Source organism: Macrosteles quadrilineatus, unplaced genomic scaffold (genome assembly GCF_028750875.1).
Source record: "Macrosteles quadrilineatus isolate MER2022 unplaced genomic scaffold, UCM_ALF_1.0 Scaffold_4__1_contigs__length_99947679, whole genome shotgun sequence".
NCBI lineage: Eukaryota > Metazoa > Arthropoda > Insecta > Hemiptera > Cicadellidae > Macrosteles > Macrosteles quadrilineatus.
In genome coordinates this window covers 52,037,688-52,062,092 of record NW_026542597.1, presented here as the reverse complement: position 1 = coordinate 52,062,092, position 24,405 = coordinate 52,037,688, and the positions used below count along the sequence as shown (strand labels likewise).

The following is a 24,405-nucleotide window of genomic DNA, read 5'->3' as shown; positions in this document are numbered from 1 at the left end:
ACCATTTCTTTGTTCATGTCCCACCGGTATGTTTGTTTCAAAGATATTTAAGATTAGATTTACAGTAATGAGTGTTTAGTGTAATCAATGACTTGTAGGCCTATATTGAAGTTGACATCCCATCAGTATGGACCAGATGTATTCAATGTTTTATTGGAAAAATAACATGGTTGAATGAACTACTCACAGAAATTCTTATCAAAATGCTATAGTTTAAAAATGCGTCGTCTTTCTAGTTTGGCTTGCCTAAACAATTGGTGTATTTGTAATGCTAGTTGCAGTTAGAAGGTGGATGAATAAACTGGTGCTGATGACTAGGAGGATTGCGATAGATTGTCAACACGACACAATAGTCACGCCTGTATTTACTGCAAACAATCCATAAACTGTGACGACACTTGAGGATGGAAAACGTCGTAAATATTGAAACTGAGGACTGATGATGGGCGGTGTAGGGAACATAGCTTGCTAGACGATAAGTTTGATTAATCATAGTGTTGAATACAGTGATCTATCAGTATTTGAGTCGATGTTCAAAGTGATCCGCTTGTTGGCGGATATACGCAGTTTACAAAGTGCGATTTAGTCAAAATTATATTTTCTTTCATGATATTTGTTACTGTGATAGTTTATGTGACACAAAATATGCTACAGTCAAGATTTATAGTACTATAAATAGTGCTAGACTGATTAACAAATTAGTGTTTACAGTATAATTGACACCAGTGCACTGTTTAGGGGTGCTGGCTAAATTACTTTTTTCTCTACTGGATCTTTATTTCTGTCAATACTCAAAGGTATAACCTATATTCGGGCTATTGAATTCACAAGGATTATCTATTATATTATTAAAGTGATACAATCAAATTTTGTGTAAACGTTTAAGGCCATTTACCAAATAAAAATACAGGCACATGGCATATAAAAATAAAGCTTAGAGTGTGTAGATTTGCCTAAAAGTATTGATATGGACGAATTACCAAAGGGCTCTGCCCCACAGGCTGATTTCTAAAGGGCTAAGCCTGGCATGCTTCCAGAGTTTACATGATTTAATTTACTTTAGTTAATGAAACAGCTGGTCAATACAATGAACTGGTGTTTGTTTATTTACTCGAAAAATATGTTTGTGATGCTTTATGTAGATTTAGGAGGGTTATGTTTGGTTTTAAAGAAAGGTTGTATACGTTTAGTAAAGTATTGCTCAAATCAAAGTTTCATTTTGTAATTTATATAGTAAAGCTACAAATAAAGAGGTTTGACTAAAGTTGAAGAATGATGGTAAAACATGTAATTCGTGAAGCATCAATATGAAGCAATTAATGCTATTGCTACACTAAGGTATGTTGTCATATTCTTTTGGATCTATTAACATAAAAAGTAGGGGTTTGAAAGTAAGTAGGTTTAGCCTACACTTTTAAATCAGTTTATATTTTCAAACTAAATCATAGAGTTGCTATATTTTAAAACACACATCAGAATTACTTTAATAGCTCTCTAGGTCACATTTTATTCCCGTTGCAAAGCACGGGTATAGCAGCTTGTAATAACAGAATATACAACCCGAGAAGTACAAGAAGCGAACAGCTGTTCTTGTATTATCGACAAGTGAGCGGAAGTGTCACCCTCGATATGTGGGCCACGGTGACGGAAGTAGCACCCTCGTCACTAGTTCCGGAAGTAGTGTGACCAATTGTTGAAAAAATGTCGATGAATAATCAAACCTCTGAATCCGCCTTGCTAAGTGAAGAGTAGCTTAAACATTGAGATACTGAAAGGAGCCGTCATCGTGAAACCTGTTTTTTATTAGCGAATTTCCCTATAGGGAAGTAGCTATTACCGTAGGTGGCACGGTAAGACCTAGACCCGGGACTGATTTACTTTTTCATTTTGATGTCCCCAGAGGCCAAAAACACCATTCGTTCAAATTTTTATATATGTGTGTATATATATATATATATATATACGTCCGTGAACGCGATAACTTGAGTAATTTTTGTCCGATTTTGATGAAATTTGGTTTAAAGGTGTAAAGCGGGATAAACTTGAATGAGTTCGCGAACCAGCACGATCGGACCATGAGAACGGGGCTTTACGGGGGGTTTTATGGGGTAAAAATTGGTTTTTCTCACTTTTGACCCTCAAAACACAAAATTTCCCGATTTCTCTTTAGACCTTTTTAAAGAGCTTAAAAAAACAAATAATTTAGTATATAAAAGTATTTTTGTTCGATTATTGGTAACGGAGAAAATTAAAGAAATTGTAAATTTAAAATTCCCATGTTATTCTTATGGAGAATATTGTCAAATGTTGTAGTTTGCTTGTTTATGGATATATTTTGATCAAACTTGGCAAATTTATTTATTTTGTACTAAGCTATCAATATTTTACTCAAAAACACACTTTATTAGTTTCCTTGTAGCAGCAAACCTAGGCACTCGTTAAACCTAATGTTATTAAAATATATTTAACTGAAAATCAATTCAGACAAATGGAAATTCGCTCAGTCGGCAGGTTTGCTGCGGCGGGGGTATTTAATGTTTAATACCTGATTCCACGTTTGAGTATGTTAATGATGTCAATTAATTATTCTTCTTTTAAGGTTCATTTCACATTGAGTGTTAGAACTCAGGTGAAATAAGAACTTTTACAATTATTAAATACTAAAGAACTGATTTTATTCTGATACATAACAAATATTTCATAACATTTTCTTTAACTAAATTGTTATGTTCTTGATCACTTTCTTCAATCCTTAACACAACTCTTCTCTATTGTTTAAATAAATTAAAATAAACCATCTGTTCAAAAAAACAAGGACTAACAAATTATTATATTTGATGTTGATTAATATTGAATTTGTACTATATAAAATAACTCAATTTCCAACATCCTCCCCACCTTGGAATTTTGCTTTACCTCATCAAAATTTCAAACAAAACTATTTACATGTTATCCTGTCACGGTCGCCACTATGTTAGAACTCGTGTGAAATAAATAACTTTTACAAAATATTATCTATAATAAAGAACTGATTTAATTCTGATAAAGAACAAATATTTTATAACATTTTTCTTTAACTAAATTGTTATGTTCATAATCACTTTCTTAAATTCTTAACACAACTCTTCTCAATTGTTTAAATAAATTAAAATAAACCATCTGTTAATTAAAAACAAAGCCTAATAAATAATTATATTGGATGTTGATTAATATTGAATTTATACTATATAAAATTAACTCAATTTCCAACATCCTCCCCACCTTGGAATTTTGCTTTACATGATCAAAATTTCAAACAAAACTATTTACATATTTCTTTTAAGTTCACAAGTCCATTTTCCTCGGGAATTTTGATCTTCTTCCCTCTTCTTGTTTCTGTAGAGGTTGAGGAAGAGGAATTATCTTGCGTTTCAACATATACGAGCATTGCAAGATACCTTTTCTTAAATCTTGATCTCTTCGATGTTTTCATCATTCTCTCAAGTTGTTTCCACATAACTCCCCACCATGGGGTGCTCTGAGGATCGAGCTTCCAGGATATTTGATTGATCTCCAATGTATGTTTCATGGTTTTCCGATCCAACTGCTTCCTGGATTTCATTACACTAGATGGAATTAAATTTACCAAATTTGGTCCTGGAGCAAAACATTCGTTTAAAGAATTACATCTTCTGTTCTTTGTAGACCCATCAAACACTGGACGTATTTTAGTAGTTAAGCTACTCTCTTTTATGACTGGGTGATGCGGCAGGTAATGTATCTTTGTTGACTCTACTGATTCTGGAACATTTTTTATAATCCCTTCTTCTAACCATTCTTTGAAGACTTGATCATAGTCGTTGAATTTGTTAAGGGTATTTAATCTTCTAGTTGATGACATTAAACGTCTCTCTGCAATTTCATGATTGTCTAGGAGTTCAGGATGACCCTCCAACCACGGAAACTCCAACCACGGCAAACATACTTTGTACCTATTCTCAACATTCACTCTTACATTTTCTTTAAAATGTTGGAATACTTCTGCATCAATGGAGTCTCTCTGCTTCACCTCAATAGGGCCCTTGATTCTGATTGTCTCCAAGCTCCCTAGATCTCTGAATTCTGGTTTACTCTGGCAAAATAAAGTTAGAAGAGACGTATTACGACTTCCACTGAGTGGTTGTTTCCCCATCACGGTCCATCCAAGGTACGTTTCAATAGCAACTAATTTGTCGTCAATCCTCTGGATAGTTCCTGTATACAAATCCACTAATACATCTGCACCAAGTAAAATCTTTACATCTGGTACATTTTCACCTACATCAGTTAAAATAATGTTCTTTTCTTTCAAGATGTCAAAATACTCTTCACTCTTAAGCCTAGGTACATGGTTACAAATAGTTTCTTGATCTGTCACAGGAATAGATATCTTGAAAGAGTTATTTACATTCTGAAGAGTCACTAGGTAATTTTTATGAGATTTTTGTTTTAGATTTACCCCACCAAACAAACTATGATTAATGACTTCACTACCTGTTTCTTTTAGACCTAATTTAGTGACACAGTCTTTAGTAATGTAGGACCTCTGTGAACCTGGATCTAAAAGTACTCTGCCCAAATACTCTTTACCTTTCTCATCTGCAACTTTGACTAATAGAGTCTGTAATAGAGTTTCTCCTGTACCATTTCCAAAATTACTGAGAACCTCTGACTTAGGCTTAGTTATACTCTGCTGCAGTAAGTCTGGTTTGTCAACATCAATTTTAGAGTGAGGTCTACTTTCATATAAGTCCCTACACATGATCCCATAATGCCTTTTACCACAGAAGAGACATTTGACAAACACCTTGCACTTTTTTGCTGTGTGACCTTGCTTCAAGCACACAAAGCAGCAATTTTTCTTTTTCAGATGCTCCTTTCTTCCATCTAAAGTTAATTTTTGAAAATAGGAACAATCTTGAGCATTGTGCCCTCCTTTAGAACAATAAGTGCAGTTACTCACCAACCTTCTAGGACCCTCTGTACCAGTTGTCAATAGAGCTGCTACCGTAGGTTCACTCTGATGAGGTTCGTGTACCGTTGACATTTTCCTGGGGCTGCTGCATATGCTGTTGTCTCCTGAAGTGGCAGATTTAAAACTCGAACGAGCAAGAGCCAGCCTCTCTTCACTCTCCACCTCAGCCTTTAGAAAATCAAGAAGTTCTTGTAAAAAATTACTTGATTTATCATCTGACAATGCAGAAGTCGAGAGTGTGTGTGGTAACTTACTTGAACGATGCCGCTCCCAGGCTCGTAATATTTCTTCGGGCAAAGCAGATTCTACAAGAGGATACAGCATTGAAGCAAACTTGTCTGAAGTGACTCCTAAAGTTTCAAGTGCCCTTAACTGTGTTTCTAGTTTGTCATACAGTCGGCACAGTTTGGTATTAGGACTTAGTGTTACTTGTTGGAGCACTAAACTGAGCAGTTCCCTCACATATACTTCTATTAAAAAGTCATCCCTACCAAATCTTGCTTTTAATTGTTCTAGGGCCTTTACATAATTAGTTCCAGATGGGGGAAAACTTTCTACTAATTCCCTAGGGGATGATCCTGGCTTTAAAGATTGGATGAGGTATTGGAACTTATCCTCAGGTTCTAGATCAGGATCCTCATGGACCTTCTTAAACTGCCCCCAGAACCCTATCCAATTTTTTACATCTCCATCAAACTGGTTTAATTGTAATTTAGGTAGACTTAACCCCTTCTTAGATACTAATTTAAGACTGTGAACAGTATCCCCGACTTCACTTCTTGACTGTTGGCTTAGGCCAACCTGAATAATGAAATGGTCATACTTAGCTCTCATTGAAGATAACATGTCTCTGTAAGATTCTGTAGTATCAAACTCAGCTTCTAAGTCCTCTTCCGTTGTTGCAGGATCTTCAAACAAGGCTTCCTCGATGTCTTCATCTAGCTTAAAAAGCCTATCAGCTTTATCTTGCAACTTGTTTAGATTACTTTTAATTGCTGCTTCATCTTTAATATCCTCTGCCAGTAATTTATCCATTTCATTACTACACTTTGTAAAAGTCCTTCTTAGTTGAGTCCTTTTTGTCTTTAATGACTTCAGCTTATCCATTGTAAAGTAAAATATAAGCTTAGTCCTAAATCTGAATTTTAACTATAAAAATATCCTGTCACGGTCGCCACTATGTTAGAACTCGTGTGAAATAAATAACTTTTACAAAATATTATCTATAATAAAGAACTGATTTAATTCTGATAAAGAACAAATATTTTATAACATTTTTCTTTAACTAAATTGTTATGTTCATAATCACTTTCTTAAATTCTTAACACAACTCTTCTCAATTGTTTAAATAAATTAAAATAAACCATCTGTTAATTAAAAACAAAGCCTAATAAATAATTATATTGGATGTTGATTAATATTGAATTTATACTATATAAAATTAACTCAATTTCCAACATTGAGCACCCAGTTTGGTTGATCTCATGTAACGCAATAGTTTACTCCTATAAACAAATATTTTATCTGACTTAAGTAATTTGAAGCTCGTGAAATAACATGAGATACATTAACAGAAAACATTAAAACGCAATCTAAATATATCACACAGATCCATACTTTAAACTATTTTGCTACCTGCTCCGTACACTGATAAATTTACAGGGGAATATATAATTACACTATTTTATTTTATGCAAGCGTTATAATTTCCTGAAATACGAATGGAATGATGACGTATTCGCGGATCCTTACGATTAAGATTTGATTTATATTTCTAGCATGAGTTCATAAAATATTCCTAAATCAATAATAAACGAGAGTTCTAGTTAAAAGTGGTTTAACTATATCTTTAACTGGTGGTTCCAAAGCAACTATTTTCTGTAAACAAGTAGTACCGGTGATCAAACTGCAAAAGTAATAAACAGCGCTGCCTATTTTAAAACGGCATTGAAATCTATCTCCTAAATAACTAAAATAAATTGGTCGACTAAAGTAATTTTTACAAATATTTCTGAAAAGTTTTTTTTTACTTTTGTTACAGGTACCAATAGATTTTTAAAATTCTTAATTTAGACTCACAAGATGAAGTTTAGTTTTGCTTCAATTGTATGCAGTGGTTGATACCAGTAGATATTTTAGAAAATCGAAGAAACTCGATAAGAAACAACATGAAATCATTGACTATACACCTCTACGTAGATAGATAAAATATATGATAAAATATATGTATACTAAAAGATGAGACCCACATTTTAATCACACAATAATTGATCAAATGTCAATATCAACACAGAAAACATATTACTATTACGGTAATAGTAGTATGTTTTCTGTGATATCAAGGAAGCCCACACATAGGTCTACGTCTACAGTGTACAATACATTCTGTCTGCTATAACGCCAACAATACTTAATGCCAAGAAATAGATAAACTGTAGCAAGCATCTATCTATCTATATATTAATAGGCAAGCATGTTTCTTTAAAACCTTTTTTCTCAGCTCGTGTGCATCGTAGGGAAAATCTACGCATACCGTTGGAAAGCTATTTTCCTGTAGGTGTGCAGAATCCCTTTATAAATTTAAATAGGCTCAAAGATAAGCACAAAAAATAAGTTTAAAAGTTTTAAAAAATTAACATGGATCTTATGCGTTGCTATGCTGGTTACGAAATAACAACGAAATATAAACAGAAAATCAAAACAAATGGAGGAAACTCCAATCACATGTTTTATTTACAGTGTGGGGTGAAAATAGTTAAGTGAGTACATTACATATTTTTGGTCGAGTTTCGACCACTGGACGACCTCTCGTACTTATTTAATACGCAAGCAGTTTTTTTGTGACAATTACTCCTCCGAAACTACTGAACCGATTGACATGTTTTTGGTGTCATTGGAAAGAGCGTAACGTGAAGTTGTGCAGGAAACTTTCTTTTTAGGGAAATAATTATAGAGTGAGGCCCTGGGGCCCTTTAAAGTTTCGTATTTCTCCATAAGGATAACATGGGAGATCATTTTTATTTACAGAAACATATGTTTGTTACTTGAAAATAGTCAAAGTCTACTACATAATAATTGCTGTGTATTATGACTCTTAATGTATACCTACTACATTTCAATCAAGGATTGTGTACCTTAAAGTTTACCCATAATGGATTTTACTGCTTTATTTTAATGCTGGGAATAGTAAAATTTAGTGGAGAATAAGTTACCATGATTTAGAAAACTTTACCTTTACTATAATAATTTATGTATTTAAATCACAAATCTTTGACATTATTAATTCATTTGAAACTAAACAGCTGATCGTCAAATCAAACAAATCATCTACTTCATGTGAATAATGTTGTTACACAAACATAGATTTTTTTAGCCAATATTTTGATTCTTTTTTACTTGTGGGTGTATTTTGAGTTTGCAGTTATGAAAGCACCAAGCCAAGTAACTTTTATCTAATTTTCTTTATAAACTAACAGTATTAATGAATTACTACATGAACTTGACAAGTCAGGTAATTAATTGTCAGTATATTAATTGTCAGATGCTAATTTCTGTTACCTTTGGCATTTGCAGCGCTGTTCTTTACCAGACCAATTTCAGTCATGAGCAACTATATTATATGTTGTTTTAAGTAAGGCTACATCTTTTAATAGGATACGCATATTCGTTACAGAAAACTCTGACCAGGGTAATCTTCCTGAAGTTAACTGGCTAAAATAGTAGTATTCATGGAAGTGCTTTTGTGATAAAATATCGTTTTTTAGTGTTTTTTTTTTAAAGTGTGTTTTCTTCAAGCAGCATTTTTATGACCCTCAAAATATGCTACATAGGCCTATTGGTTTGATATAATAAAATGTTTTGTTAAATGTGTTTTAAAAATCTTTTAAAAATAACTACCCTAAAACCTTGCTTGCTGCCTATAACATACTTGAACTTGAACACTTATTAATTTACTAAATATAATACACATACAGCTAGAAAATGGCTGGACTGCTTCCCTTCCAAGGCTTCATTATTACTATTTAATTTTCGTCGTCGAGTCAATATATAATACGACGAATTTGTTTTCTAAATTCATATGTTATTTTGCGGGGCATTGAGCCGCACAGGTTCACTAGTAAAAATAATAGTTTACACATACTGTATCAGTAAAATAAATGTTACCAAACACTATTTCTTCAACCTCATACAAGTTCTGTCAATAGTCAGGTCCGCTGTAGTTCACTTCGTTTCCTACAGGTGACTCTGCAGTAGACGACGAAACAGAAGTCTTCCTTATCGACTGTACTGCAATCTCAACGGGACTCCATACAGTATTTCTCCCCAAATATTCTTAGTTATTGCACTCTGATAAATATTATATTGGCCCCATTCTTAATTTGCAGTTTTCTGAAAATGCATAAAGTGTGAGATATTAATATGTTAGTTGTAGTAGTAAGTTGTATTAAGTCTTTTACCGTAACGTTTTTTTACTTGTATCGTTGTAACATTATCGCCACAAAGGGTTTATAGTCAGGCATTGCTTTCTATAAAATAAATAAACCTTCCCTTTTTTCTGTGTACAGTTTTTACGAAACAAAATGAGTACAAATGAAACTTTTTCATATAATTAAATATAAAAGTTTATGAAAATTTAAACATCTATACTACCTTCAGTTTTAAATTTATTTACCTCACTTTCCAATCCCAACCATATCTTCCTCTGTTTGAAAAATGCACTTTTCCAAACGTACATCCTTTTCTCGTCTTCATCCCTAGCTAGAGAAATCCTACAGAACATCCGATTTACCTGTACGGCGGCGACATCAAATGTTCGGTGCGACCAGAAGGTAACTCCCTCAACATCCTCCTTCTACACTTTACCTATAGTCTAGAGCACAACATCCGCCGGCGATCGCGGCAAAGATCGAGCAATGAATCGCGCGGCAGATCAAACGAACTTTAACCGCAAGGTGGCAAAAGACATTTAAAGTGTCGGCTTTCAATACACCGTGTCGCCGGCACACATCAGTTGTATTGGTTTTCATCCCTTTACCTGTGTATTTTTCTTTCGTTTTGTCGATCTCGACGTTATAGATGAAAAATTACTCTTAAGCAGTTGCATGATTTAAGCTATTCGGATCATGATCTCTAGGAAAGCATTTAGTGGACCTCTCTGTGTAGGTAATTTATTTCTAAGTCCATCTTTAACTTGGAAACTTTGATTATTGATAGAAGTATACATTACACTCCCATGTTAGAGCTGTAGCCAGGTCTAGATTAGCGATGAATGTTAAATTGGGCCACCAACTGAGTGCAAATTTCCTTCGAATGTGGCAACTTTTAACTAAGCAAACTGATTGGTCAACTTACTATAGAGCTGTTATCTCCCATGTTACTTCCGGACATCCCAATAAGTCATCGTACCAAAAGCTAAAGGAGAAAAAGAAATTCGACAATAGCGTACTCTACGAGAGCCTCGTTCAACTATTTTATATTTCCATTGGAATAAAAAAAATGGCTACACCTGGTTCATATAGATGTGATCTCTACTTTAGTATCTAAAAGTCAATGCTTGAACGCAATCCATTTAAATAATTAACATTAAACCCCACCATTTTGCTGACTCAGTATACTTAATACAATTTTCTTAGAGATATTCCAAAACTTCGAGTAGCCCACACGACTGACAACACCACCACTCTTTGTAAACAATATGTTTACCTACAATTAGACAGTAAACAACACCTAACCAAACCCTTGTTGCGAAACCATAACTCATTTCACCCGTATTGGGCCAGCTGAAAGGGAATCCTTACTCAAACAAACGGTCAGGATGAAATTACCGCCATTGTAGACCTAGTGGACACCTGAACTAACCGGAAATCAGGGCCAGGTCCGGTACCACTTCCGCCACGTCACGCCACCGCCGCCGACGTCTTGACCCGGAGCTGTAGGGGGTGGAGAGGTGGAGGGCTTCCTCTTTAATACGTCCCTTGCGTGGCGCGAGCCGAGGGGAACAATTTGATTACAGGATGGTCAAAGAACATTTTCTTGAAAACAGGATGCCTTTGAGGGTGGTCAACGAAGTGGAGGAAGAGTAATTTAGTTTTTCTCGCTTCCTTGAGTACGTGAGTTAAGAAGGTAAGGAAGAATTGAGGGAAAGGTGTAGAAGTGACAGATACTGTACTCAGTATTTAGGTGTCATTCAGGGCTCAATATTTTTAAACGTTTACAGACATATGGGAGACCAGCATGTATACCTAAAACTACACATATTTTCAAATGTATTCTCATATTTTATTTTATTTTGTGTGTGTTTCGATGTCATTGATATTGTTTACGCTTTTACCCTGGAACGGTTCGAATCCTGGTCTAGTTACTACCTAATCCAACATTTTGTGAGATAGCAAAATTAATTGATAGACCAATTAATGGTATCCCGCGTATCCATCCCCCACTCCACTTGGGATCGGACAACCAACCTTAAGATTTGAAGGCGAGACCTATAACCTCTCAGCAAATCAGACACAATCTTTCTACTTGACGGAGTTGTGTGAAAGATCGTAATCATTACGAAAGTTTTATGGAAGTTGCAAGTAACTACACGGTGAAGTAAGGTAAAGGTTTTAATAATGTACCATACTTCTCTGCGCTACTAAATCTAAATATGTATGAAAAAGCCACCATTCAATTATCTGGCAAAAAAATAAATAAATAAAAATAAAAGACAAACGCTAACAGGGCTCAAAACCTTTTGAGGAATTGTTACTTTAGTCGAATAAACATAAATAGATCAACACTAAAATCACTATTATCTACCACTAGATTCGATTATGGGTTTACCAAATTAGTAAAAAAAACTATCCTCTGCACTAGATTACATAATGCTATCATTTGGTATTGGTTAATTTTTGGGATTGTGTTCAGCATTCTCATCTTTTCTCTTCCACCGTTCCTCTTTACATATCTGTACACAAAGTCCATCCATATGAAACCCACTGACTGTATCTCCTCTCGCGTAATGTCCAAACAACCTGTGTTTTTATAATCAATTACATGTTTACACCAGGGTGTCATTATAGTGATACGACATTAGCCGAGCACCTGGCTGCTGTTGTTCTGGTTTCTTTAAGAAACGCGAGCGAGTTGAAGCTTCCGGCGGGCCTTCCTCCATTTCCGGCGCAACTCGGAGCTCATAAACAGCTGTGTGAGTTTCAGGATTGTCATCTGGTTCGCTTAGATCACGGTGATTTTGTGTCACCCGTTGCTCAAATCGGGCCCCTGGACCGCAGCTCCGCCCTGGAGACGCAATACTCATGATATGTCACCAGTCTGCTGTTAGAGGGCGGCCACGATTGGATCTGGTTGCTGATTAGGACCTTATTAAACTTCAACATCTGATCATTCTGATTGTTCATTAAGTGGGAGGCAATTTGGATCGATTACTTTCATCGGGACCTTTGAGATCGTTCCGTCTTTGGTGACATTGATTTGTAGATGTCGGGTTTTCCAGATATCCATCTATGTCATTATTCAAACTTTGTTGGTTTTTTTCCTTATCGTTACCTATTATTTTGGATTCCTTTTGTGTTCGATTTTGTAGATTGAGATGAACTTCCTATCTAATAACCTAAGAAATAACCAGATCAAAAGTAAAATACATTATTTTATTCAAATACTAATAATTATGAATGATTTATGGAAAACTTTACAGCGAGGATACAAAGTTTCAAATAATTCTGAAAACTCAAAATTACGTGTGAGCATACACCTTTTAGACGTTCTATGCTCTTTGCCCAGTTTCCGCAAATATTGATAATAATTACAAAAAAATCACGAACATTGAAGCAATCGAGGACTTCACTTCTGCTTCTTCACTTGTTTCTATAATCTTACTACTCGTAATTGATTATTGTCAAAATCAAAACAAAATTAAGAAAGGCTTGGTAATCACGTTTAAACTACCTTTAAGCGTTGCTGATGCCTCAATTAGGGTTCGCTGCACTTTAATTTGTTTTTTTACAATGCTATGTACTATTTTCAAAATTAAACCATCATGAACTCGCTCACACAGACGATGGAGGAAAACGTCGGCTAACTGCAATCACCAAGTACCAAGTGTTAAGTGAACTAGCGTAAAACAGTTCCATTACTCGACAAGTCTCCCGTACAACCTGCTATTACCCAGTGTAGGGCCAGTTGCATCAAATTATGTAGCTATTAGCGTGTCAGTGGGTGAGTGGAGCAGCCTGTATAGCAGCTGTCACCAGCACCCAGCAACACTGTCCAGGTGACAAGCATGGTATAGAGTGCAGGACTTCGGCCCTCAGAGCTCAAGTTCAAATCAAGCCAGTCGCCAAAGTCTTTTACGACTACTTCCAGAGATCAAGGAGAAAGTTAGTACGGAAGTATCCTAGAGAGGATCTCAAGGTCCATAAAGAAACTTCAATTTGTACTTTGAAAGATAATGCTCTGTCATGAGGGTGCACAATGAGCTAGGGTTAGGTTGGCTGCAATTCCATGGAATATAAGTCTGCCCTCGATTACAAATGAGTCTCTCCAAAGTCTTTTTACCTGTAATACACCATGGTAAAGAGGTAAATTTATTCTTCCAACGAAAAGCAAAAGGTTTGCTTCCATTTACACTGGCATGACTCATACATTAAAGTCAAAGTTTTTAAGAAATTAGTAAAACACCTTTTGATAGACTTTTTCTATGCTCCGGATTGTTCATAACTATACCTAAACGTATCTACGACATTGCGGGAGGTACTGGATGATGATAAATAAATGAGATTGGAGAGCTGTCGAACTAATGTCTTTGAACTCTACTAAACCAGCTGATGCAGGTAGGGAAATTATTCCATTTATTGTTGAATCCAAATATGAACAGCTGGATCCACTTTCGTTCCTCAGAAAGGGCTGCGTAGGGTTCTTTCAAGACCAAACAAGTAATCCAAGTAAAATAGGCTAACCCCAATCTTCGAGCACCAAATGCCAGTGGAGTCATTTGAAACCAGGTTTTGTCTAAGCACCCTTGGAAATAATTTAACGGACTTTCCGAAGATACAAAAGATGAAGCTCCACAATCGTCAAACAAACAGATAACATGTAAATGCCGGAACACGAACATCTTTCCTTGACGTAACCGCCGCCCTTTCAATTCATTTTCAATAAGACTTAAACTACCCCTAAATGTTTATCTTACCATCGACGCCTGTCGAGTCTTCTATTCTAATGATAATAGAAGAATTAGAAGAATTCATCGACAGAACGGAAGTGATAATTAGCCGAAGGGAGGACAGGTGTTCGGAAACTTCCGGTGGAGCAAGGTAAGATGGCGGCCAGCGACGCATTGGCGCGGACAGAACACGCGTCTGATACGGACCACGACGCACAATTACCGGACAAGATGGTCTTGGCAGAGCTACCAACTTCTAAACTCAAATATTCATCGGTTCGAAACCCTTTCCAAACACTGTTGGTAACTATAGAGCTTTTGCCATACCCTCTTAAATCTGTTTCCAATCCAATGTTCGCGACGCACAATCACCATCAGATGGTGGCAGCGCGGCCTCCTGCGAAACTCAAATATCACTCTGCTGATAATGTTGTACTATTGTCAACTATAGACTTCCAAATCTCAGTTTCCAAATCTCACAGTTCGCCTACAGCTTAAAATTATCCCTGATACCTTCATTTTATTAGGGAAATCACGTCCAAAGATGATAATTTTGAAGAAAAATGATAACTAAGGAACGATAATCTACGTTACCTTAATAAGGTCTTGAAGTCTTTGAATTAACAATGTCTAATCGATAAAACCTCCATAATGCTTCTTTTATACTAAGGCTGGGAGACTTTGGATAAGAAATTTTAGGAAGTGCGGGATGTCGACTACTGAATCCGGTACATCGGTACATTGGAATTAGCATGTTAGCATGTTGGAAAGATTAAAGAAATGTTTACTTCCCCTATTAGAACTCTTATCTTTACCAGATAGGTGATTACAAGGTATATCTAGGTTGGTCAGTAACTGGCCAGAATCCATACAATTAAAGTATTCGAAAATACAAACCCGTCCTAATGTGTGAGTCAAACAAATCCTTTGAAGACAATCTGTGGAGACCAACGCTCAAGAGACCCTATATTTTTCAAAGTAATGACGCGTGAAAGTAAATGATGTAATTTGATCATGTCCGCTCGAATGAAAATTGCCACTCAGTAATACTTATAATGGACGAGCCAGGAAGTTTGCCATCAGAGGTTGTCGAAGGCAATTCCGTCTTAATAGAACTCGACGGCGCGGGAAGGTGTTGGGGAAGTGAGGATTGTAAATCTTGGATAAGATCCTCCAGCTGGGAAGCAGGTGGGTGAAACACTCCTGGATAACTTGTTTTATCGCCAAATCAACACCTTTTACATCCTATTGGAAATCCTTGCAGATGTTTTATTTGTTGAGCAATTACGTCGTGAGGTCTACATGCAGATGCAAAGTTGTACAGCAACGCTCTAGAAAGATTTGCATGAATAGACAGTTAATATTTTATCCACAGTAAAATATTTCATCTGAGTATTGCTGAAGAAGTTATCATCAGTATACCACTTGTAACGTTCTTTTTCCAAAGACACTGTCTTGTGTGGGGCGTTTAGAAACAACCATACTGATCAAGAATAAAGAATTAAAAGAGTTGTGGAAGGAATATGAATGAAAATAAAACAGAAAATAAAAACAGAGTGTTCCTTAATTTATCTGATTAAACATTTATTAACTATGACCATGGGCAAATTTGTCTATGCTCTGGCCCACAGATTCAATATTGTTTGGTAATTTTGAACTTGCATTTTTACAGCGAGGGAGGGTTGATCTGAGGGGAGACATAATGATGATACCAAAGAATCAGAAACCATTTCTTCTCCACAGAGCTAAGAATGTTTTCCCTTGGACGATTTTCGAATATTTTCAACACATATCCTAATCTATATTCAGCCTGTGACTTGACTCAAGGTCTGGTGGAGGTGGAGGCCTCCTGAGGTAGATGTTCCAGTGGCTGGGCGTCGACGTCGCGGTCCGTCGGTAGAGCGGGCACACGCCGCAGCTGCCCCCACACCTGTCTAGTCCGGCACACGTACAACCTGCCATCATACACCATGGCATAGCATAATGTCATAGCGTACAGCAACACTATAAGATAGCACCATGGATACACCATAATATAATACCATAGATATGGGGAACACTTTAACACTGTCCAGTCCGGCACGATGATTCCGTACAATTTTCGTCTCTATACATCATAACATCGTACAACACAACATCTACAGCTAGCAAACAGTTCAACATACAGCTATGGCGTACATTGTACACAATAAAGATGTAATATCTATAGGAAAATTTGTAGTTAGTTTTATTTACGATGGCTAATTCGAATCTAAAGAACCCCAAAATTAAAATTTAACTTCAACTGCCCCAATGAACAATATTTTCACATTCAATTCTTATTCCCTTGAAATTTCACTGTATTCAATGTAAACCTACATAAAACTTGTTCCACCCTGTATCCAAATACAACTTACAAAATTCTCTTAACAAGAGAAATTGTGTTGATTAATAAATCTGCTAAATTCAATGTATTTGAACTCATATCCTCAACAACGAATAAGAAATCTAACATGAACTGAACAACACTGAAACGGGTAAACTTACGATTTCTGCTGTCAATGATAAATCTTTCCATCAGGACTGTGGTTGTTTATATTGGCAAAATGTGATTAAATTGCTGCCTTTATTCAACGGAACAACAAAGAGCCTATAGTTGGGTGACACCATACATCAGGCATTCACATCGATTGCTATTTGTTCTGGCTGGAGACAGCTTTTGCTTTAGGTAGATTGGTTGATTATTTTCTTTTCAAATATTGTAGAGTTCAACACTATAAACGCGATTTGTAGTAGTACATATGCCCAATCATGCTTTTAACAATCAGTTGGCATTAACCATTACTCTAACAATTATTTATTATTTAGTTGTTATAATAAAGTACATATGGTATTTAGTAAAGGTATTTAGTAAAGGCACTCATAATATACTAGTGTTACTAGAGAACATACGCTGAAGCCATTTTCTATTTTTTATTGTCAAGTCGCTATAACAATTTCGATTGCTTAAGATGTATTGATGTTTTAAAACATTCGCATTGGAAATATACTAATGAAGAATTTCAGTCACATGAAAAATATTACACCATGCAAAACGTCAGGTAAAAAATGTTAAACTAACAATAATGATTTTTTTCTACAAATAACAAGGAAATTAAATATTTATGTTTTCATTTAAAAACATGTCTAAAAGGATTTTTATCAGCTGTTTACAATGTTGCATTATTACATAAACAGCATGTTCAATTTAAAAACAAATTAGCCTACTGATCTGCTTGGCACTCTATTAAACAAGATTATAACACTTTACCTACGTAATAGTTCACGACAGTATCATAATGATTAAAACTTAAATATAAATCGTATTCCAAAATATATTTACGGGATACGATATCTATTGCAACTTTAAAATCAGTTAAAAAAACCCCATAGAAATAATTGAACGAACTTCGCTCATAAAACTAAGAAGGTTTTTTTATATCAGTTAGTTCCAGCTGGTATTAGCACTTAATGGACATCCCGGCTTTACAAAAACTCGGCGTATGCTGGTACACTTAGTCCAAGGCCAACCGTATTGTACATAGGAATATCGAAAAAATCGCCACACTCTTGGACCGACTATCCGAAGACACCTGCCTCATTAACAATAACCCGTTAATTGCTCGTCTAGACGTAATTGGTCAAATAACAGCCAATTAGAGCTTCACGGTTGTTAACCCGATGTAAAATTAACATTTGCCCAATAATTGCATATTCATTGAAAACATTGTGGAGGACTTGCAGTGTTTTGACTATAAACGCGGTCGTTCAGCCACTTATTTTTGGTGATTTTAATACTAATCCTGCCTAATCATCGAGGTTTGATGCCGATAATTACAGAAAAGATCACTTAGCATACATATTGTGGATGATATTAAGAAGTGTTAATTATTTTATGTGTTTAGAAGGCGTGTTTTACAATCATTAATTGATAAATTGATACGATATTTCGGAAAGAAAACTGAAAACATATCACTACGCGCTCAACGAATTTGGTTAATTAATTAAAATGTTGAAAATAATAGTTGAATGTTATTTTTAGATCCTGAGTTCATGTTCATTGTTACACTGTACTATAGAGGTTATAAGGGCCAAAAAATGTACTAGCTGTAAATCTATTTGTTTTTGATGACTTTTGTCGACTATTATTCACTAGTTTGGCGATTTATACTACGAAAGTAGTATTGCATACATTATAATAACATAGTAACGAGTACGATAAATTGTTATCGCTGAATCAACATGATTTTTCCAGGTCAAAAGTTTTAATAGGTTTTCGAGTATTTAAATTTACTTTCATATTAAAAAATGTGATGTATCTTTTGTAGGCTTTGATTATTGATACAGATTTTCCATCGTGAATTCTTGGAATGTTGATTTTCGTAAGAAAGTTAAGTTTTTTTAGTATTTTGATCATGCAATTGCACCATTAGCATTGGTTAAATAGCACTATTGATGTAATATTATTAGTAATATTAGGGCTTTGAGTTTGAATGGAATGTTCGCTAAAACGTTTGAGAAATCAAAAATCTTCGACTCAGGTGACAACATCCATAGTTGTTTCTGTTTTCGCAGTCTCTGCTTAGCCACTAAGGATTCACAATTCACAGCTAGGGTGGAACGTTTGGCATTACAATTTATTTGATTTCTTGGATTTAGGTTAACGACGATACTCAAACAAATTTGATAAACAAATTTACTTAAAAATTAAAATAAAATAACTCTGAGTTGTACAACCTGCAAAGTAGAACTTATCAAAAATCGTAACCAATGCCAAGTGAAAAACCTCTAAAAGCAACTAAGTTAGTAATACTAGGAAGATCATATCTTGGAAAACAAATGGTCAAACGAATGCCATGCTTTCTCGATAAAGGGTGAAAATATTTAACATTCTAGACATTGATTTATAGACCGTTGTACACAATCAATCTTCTCAAGACACCGAGAATAGGAAGCCATGTGTCAATCTGATGATGATCTGGTGATGATCCTGACCACAGACTCCGGACATCCTCTGTAGCAGCTGCCTGGGGGACGTCCACGGGCCCTGAGGAAGCGCGTGTCCCGGCTCATCCCTGAACAACCTAGTGACACACAGCTATATATAGCCTGGGATGTCGTACAGATGGTCAACCAAGGCGCCACACTGGTACACGTCAGGATAAAATTATAATGTACAATCTTGATTAAAATTGTAGCAATTATTCTTGATACGGGACTGGAAATCAGTATTTTTTAAAGCTGGGAACTAAAATTTTAAAATTCTAACAAAAAAATGCTTGATGATTTGTATACTTACGTTGTTTAATTTGTTCCTAGCTTATTTTGACAATTTCTACTTGAGTTCGAATAAAAAGAACAATATACTTGAAATAAATCTTTAGTAAGTAGGATTTTCCAATGGTTTTGTATTTAAAGGTGACAATTTCTTATGATTTGATATCTATTCAGCAATAAAACTAATGCATGTTAACATTACTTTGGTCGAAGTTTAGTATAAGCTCAAATGTATTTTAAACTTACCGGGCCAGTTTACACTTTAGGCAAACTTAACAGTTTTGGAGATGAGGTTTTTTGTTATTTATTTTACTGTTAAACATGATTACGAAGCAAAATAACTGTTATTCCTCTGTATACAATTATTGACAAGCAATGTACAATTTTTACTTATAAGGTATAGTAAAGAATGATTGTAAAAAAATCCCATTGAAACACCATGTAGAAAACTACCATAGTACCATGTACCATGTAGAAACCATGTTGAAACTCCAATATCCTGGTCTTGTCATTTTAATTTGTAAAACCTTTTTTAAACCTTTTTATAAACTGCTCCTGCAGAGTGTAACCTTTAAAGTCGACAGATAATCGACAACCTCGTTATAAAGGGATTTGTGTAATAGGCAGTACAAAGGGAGGAATAGCAGGGATTAAACCTGAACAACGACCAACCCTTCATGCGGCCCTTCATGGGGTTATACTTTATAGGTGGAATTACACTAAGGGAAGTGTAGAGGTATCTTTACGTAATAACCGTTACAACGGTTCGTGTTTAATTTTTAGCCTGAGTCTTAATGGTGATAGCCAATCACTTTATAGTATACTGACACTTTGCATTAACATGCAAAATGATACAACAGGCGAATTACAATAATCATACAACAGCTTAACCTAAATAGTATTTACTGTATTACTGGAAATACGATCCCACAAGTACCACCTAAGTCAAAATACAACAGTTCATTGGCCAGTTTTCCTTAGTATACCATTATATTCTTCATTCCATTATATACAATTGTCAAAACATTTTTTCTCTATTTCATTGGCAAGTGTTTCTAACTAAGTATTCAGCGAAAATTTACGTTTAAGTAGTAGCATTTGATACTGAAGTTATATTAATAGTCAAAGGTAGCACTTAATTATCATTGAAATTCTTAGATGGTATATATTTATTGGTGAAAGAGTAAAATTATTTGCAGGAAGTTTTCAATAAATTTAAATTTCTCATTGGATCTTACATTTTGGATGTTACATGAAGATTTTTTCATATTATACTGGGTCATAGAGTTAATTTTTTTGTTCGCAATAACAACACAACTGAAAATACCTCAGATCCATCTCCTGATATGGTCAGATCAGACCTAAGGGTAAACAAATCATCAATACATTATATTATACCAAGTGGCTACTCTTTGTTCTAAAAGTACTATACAGTAGTATATTTATAAGAAACCAGTTTAATAAATTACTCCTACTTCGACCAAATAAATCAAAATACTTCTCCAGTAAGTAAAACTCAATGTTACATGATAAGGCTCAGTAAATGCGGAAGATTGCTAAGGGAAGCGGACAAATCACGTTAGTCAATGATACAAACCTTCTGTCACGCGATTCTTTGACTCTCCCGAACCTAGAGCTTCATCCTCTAGTTTATTTAACGATAATACTTCCAGTTTTCTAGTATTTTCTACTTAGTTCGGATATAAAAATGTATTTAAGTTGTAGAATCATAATTTAAACACTTTTAATCATTATTACAAGTAATACCAGTCTGTGGTAGAAGTTAATCTTCAATTTATTTAGTTAATAGCTACACATTTTGAGCAGGGAGTTATACTGTGTAATGTTGTTCAACACATCGTAACATATTTTATCAGCTGATTTTGTCGTTTTCATTGTTGAGTTGTTGTGATTTTACAATGTACAAAATTCAACTAACTTATTCTTCCTCCAATAAAACTTGTAGGTTTCTGTAAATAAGCCCAAAGAAGATTACATAGGTGATTTCTAAGAATATAATTCAATGAATAGTTCGACGGATTTCACTATAATTCAACTTATCACTTCGTTGCGTTTGATGGTGTTCTGACTATTAACTGTTTTAAGCAGGAGTATTGCTGTAATTACTTATGATCAATAACAACTAACGTGGAGAGCTAATGGGGTCTTTTAAAGTCAAAATTAAAGTTGAGGATACGTATAAAATGAAGGTAACGTTCTTGTGGAGATGTTTTACTAAGATCAACTATTCCTTAGCTGTAAAACTTTGCACAAGCTTAATTAGCAAGGAGAGCTGAGTACAGTAGTTTTGGTTAATATCATCACTATTTCCATGGTTTGGCACTTTTCTGTTCTCATTTCATGGTGACTTTCACATAAATAAGCAGACTTTCTGGAACACCACTTCCTTAGAAAAATTATTTATCTACACTCATAGACGTGTACACCACTTAAAAGCGTGTAGTAGCAGTTGCGCCGAGTAGCATTTGCGCCGCGGATTAAATCGTGCTTCCAGCGCCGCGGAGTTTGATTAGTTCAATGATGCAGAAGTGACGAGGGTCATAATTACTTACACATTACTTGACTGAGTTGCTTGTAAATAGTGTCGTTTTCCATACTCCTAATTAACTTGTACTAGTAGTGCACTATTGCACATAAAAAATGACTAAACACTTGTATACCACCACATGCAGTATTGAGTTAGTATAGATATTTTTCCTGAACCATAATTATTATAACCCGTAGACATTGTCTACTTATCACATTACTAATTTAGGAGAAAGGGGACTTTAGTTTTCCTATGAAGTTTTTAGAAAATAGTTGCACCATGATTGTCTGCAGTGCTATGTGGAATGCAAACAGCTCGGCATATTGGTATTAGGGTGATTTGCTAGGGGTATATATCCCCATACCTTTCGTAGTAACCCACTCCCTTATGTTACCTTTGGTCACTCAATGGTGTTGTCATTGCCAGTTTCGAGTAGAATTTAGCAGAATGGATATCGTAGAATCCACAAGGAAGGGCTCAATTTTCAATAATTGACCTACTGTACATTAGCTGAGTGGTTATAGTGCTCGCCTACTAATCAAAAGGTCGCCGGTTCGATCCTGAGAAAAGTCAGTAGCTTTTTGATGGTTCGAAACTGGACCCAGCTGTTCCTGATCATTGGGCTTTAAATAAATGATCCTGGCTAATGAAACAGCTGATCTTAGTCAGTAACAAAGCTACACAGATCATCTCACACCATTCTACACTCATCCTTCACTCATATTTGGGTTAAAATACGCACCTAAGTGGCGTCCCCATCTTAATGATTGATAATTGATAATTGATATATCATTGATGTGTCGCACAATTGATAAGAATGCAACAATAAGCTACAATAAAACCTTTCTGAAACCTCCAACCGAATAAATGAATCGATAAATAATTTCGAACCATGCAATTGCTTACAATCGATATTTACAACTGTTCACAACAGTTGACTTGTACTCCCTAGGGACTAAAAAGGCTTTTTACTACTGGTTATTAAAAACGTCATATAGTTTAGATCCATATGGTTTCGTCTTTTGTTTGCTATTAAAAGGTTATACATCGAAGTGAAGGATCACGGGCTTATACTTTAAAACCCCATTATAAAAAGGTTTGTCATAGTTACAGGTTCTAAAAAAGTTAACCATGTAAATAAATCAATAACTGAGGGGGGGGGGCAGGTCCAAAATGACACTTTTAGCTACCATTCGTCCCTCTGCTATATCATAAAATGTACAAGGACACCTACATCGAAAACATTGGGTAATCAAAACGGGTGAAAAGTTATTTCACAAAAAAACCTTATGGTATCAGGTACACAGTTTCATTGTGTGTTAACACTTAGCTAAACTAAACAGACAATACCTCCGCCACAGCAAACCTGCCGACTAAGCGAATTTCTATTTGTCTGAATTGATTTTCAATTGAATGTATTAAATAAAATTAGGTTTAACGAGTACCTAGGTTAGCTGCGACAAGGAAACTATTAAAGTGGAGTTTTAGTAAAATATTTAGTAGTATATTTTTTTATTTGTTTTTTAAGATTAGCTTAGTATAAAATAAATAAATTTGCCAAGTTTGATCAAAATATATCCATAAACAAGCAAACTAAAATTACTCAAGTTATCGCGTTCACGGACGTATATAAATCTATACAAAATGAAAAAGTAAATTGGTCACGGGCCACCTACGGTAATAGCTACTTCCCTATAGGGAATTCGCTAAAAACATCAATTTTTTACGAATTTAACATTATGGTACAGAAGACGTAAGTATCGTTAATTTATTTATATCATACCTTTATGTGTAGGTAAATAACAACAGGTTTCATTCCGATATCATTGGTTCGTAAACTTAATCCAGGTGATTCAACCTTACACACACATTCATGCAACATTTAATCAAAATCGCACGATAAGCATAGGCCGGGAGCACGACCGAGTTTACGTGCAAACCTCGCACTGTCAAGTTGATGATTTTTAAAATTTTCGTGGGAATGGATGGGGATTTGTAATGTTTATTGAGTTGTATAATAGTATTGAACATTTGTATGGGCTTGTATAGGCCAAAAGCAGGGTCTTTAAAAAATGGCTAAAAAAAACTCACCCATGTTATTCTTATGGAGAAAAAGGGCCTAAAGTGAGGTCATATTATATTATACCTACTTTACATTAAATGGGTCAATAAATGAAAGAATTAGCTTTTTAGCTAGATTTTTAATATAGTATATGAGGATTATATGTAGGGATATGTAGGCAAATATCAGGATTTTTGGAATTAGTGGCTAAAAAATGATCCCCATGTTATTCTTATGGGGAAAAACGCCTAAAGTGAGGTATCTTTGTGGTAATTGCCACTACAAGTTTTAGAGAGCTATTTAGTAAACTTAATATGTACTTGTAATATGTACTTGTATTTCTA

At 35.0% G+C, this 24,405-nt stretch overlaps 1 protein-coding gene across 1 annotated transcript; it reads right to left on the bottom strand.

Annotated features, from left to right (window-relative positions):
• Positions 1-3,301: 3,301 nt before the first annotated feature.
• Positions 3,302-6,100, bottom strand: LOC128992925 (uncharacterized). The gene has a single exon (XM_054416669.1). The coding sequence runs from the start codon at positions 6,098-6,100 to the stop codon at positions 3,302-3,304; it is 2,799 nt and encodes a 932-aa protein (XP_054272644.1).
• Positions 6,101-24,405: the final 18,305 nt, after the last annotated feature.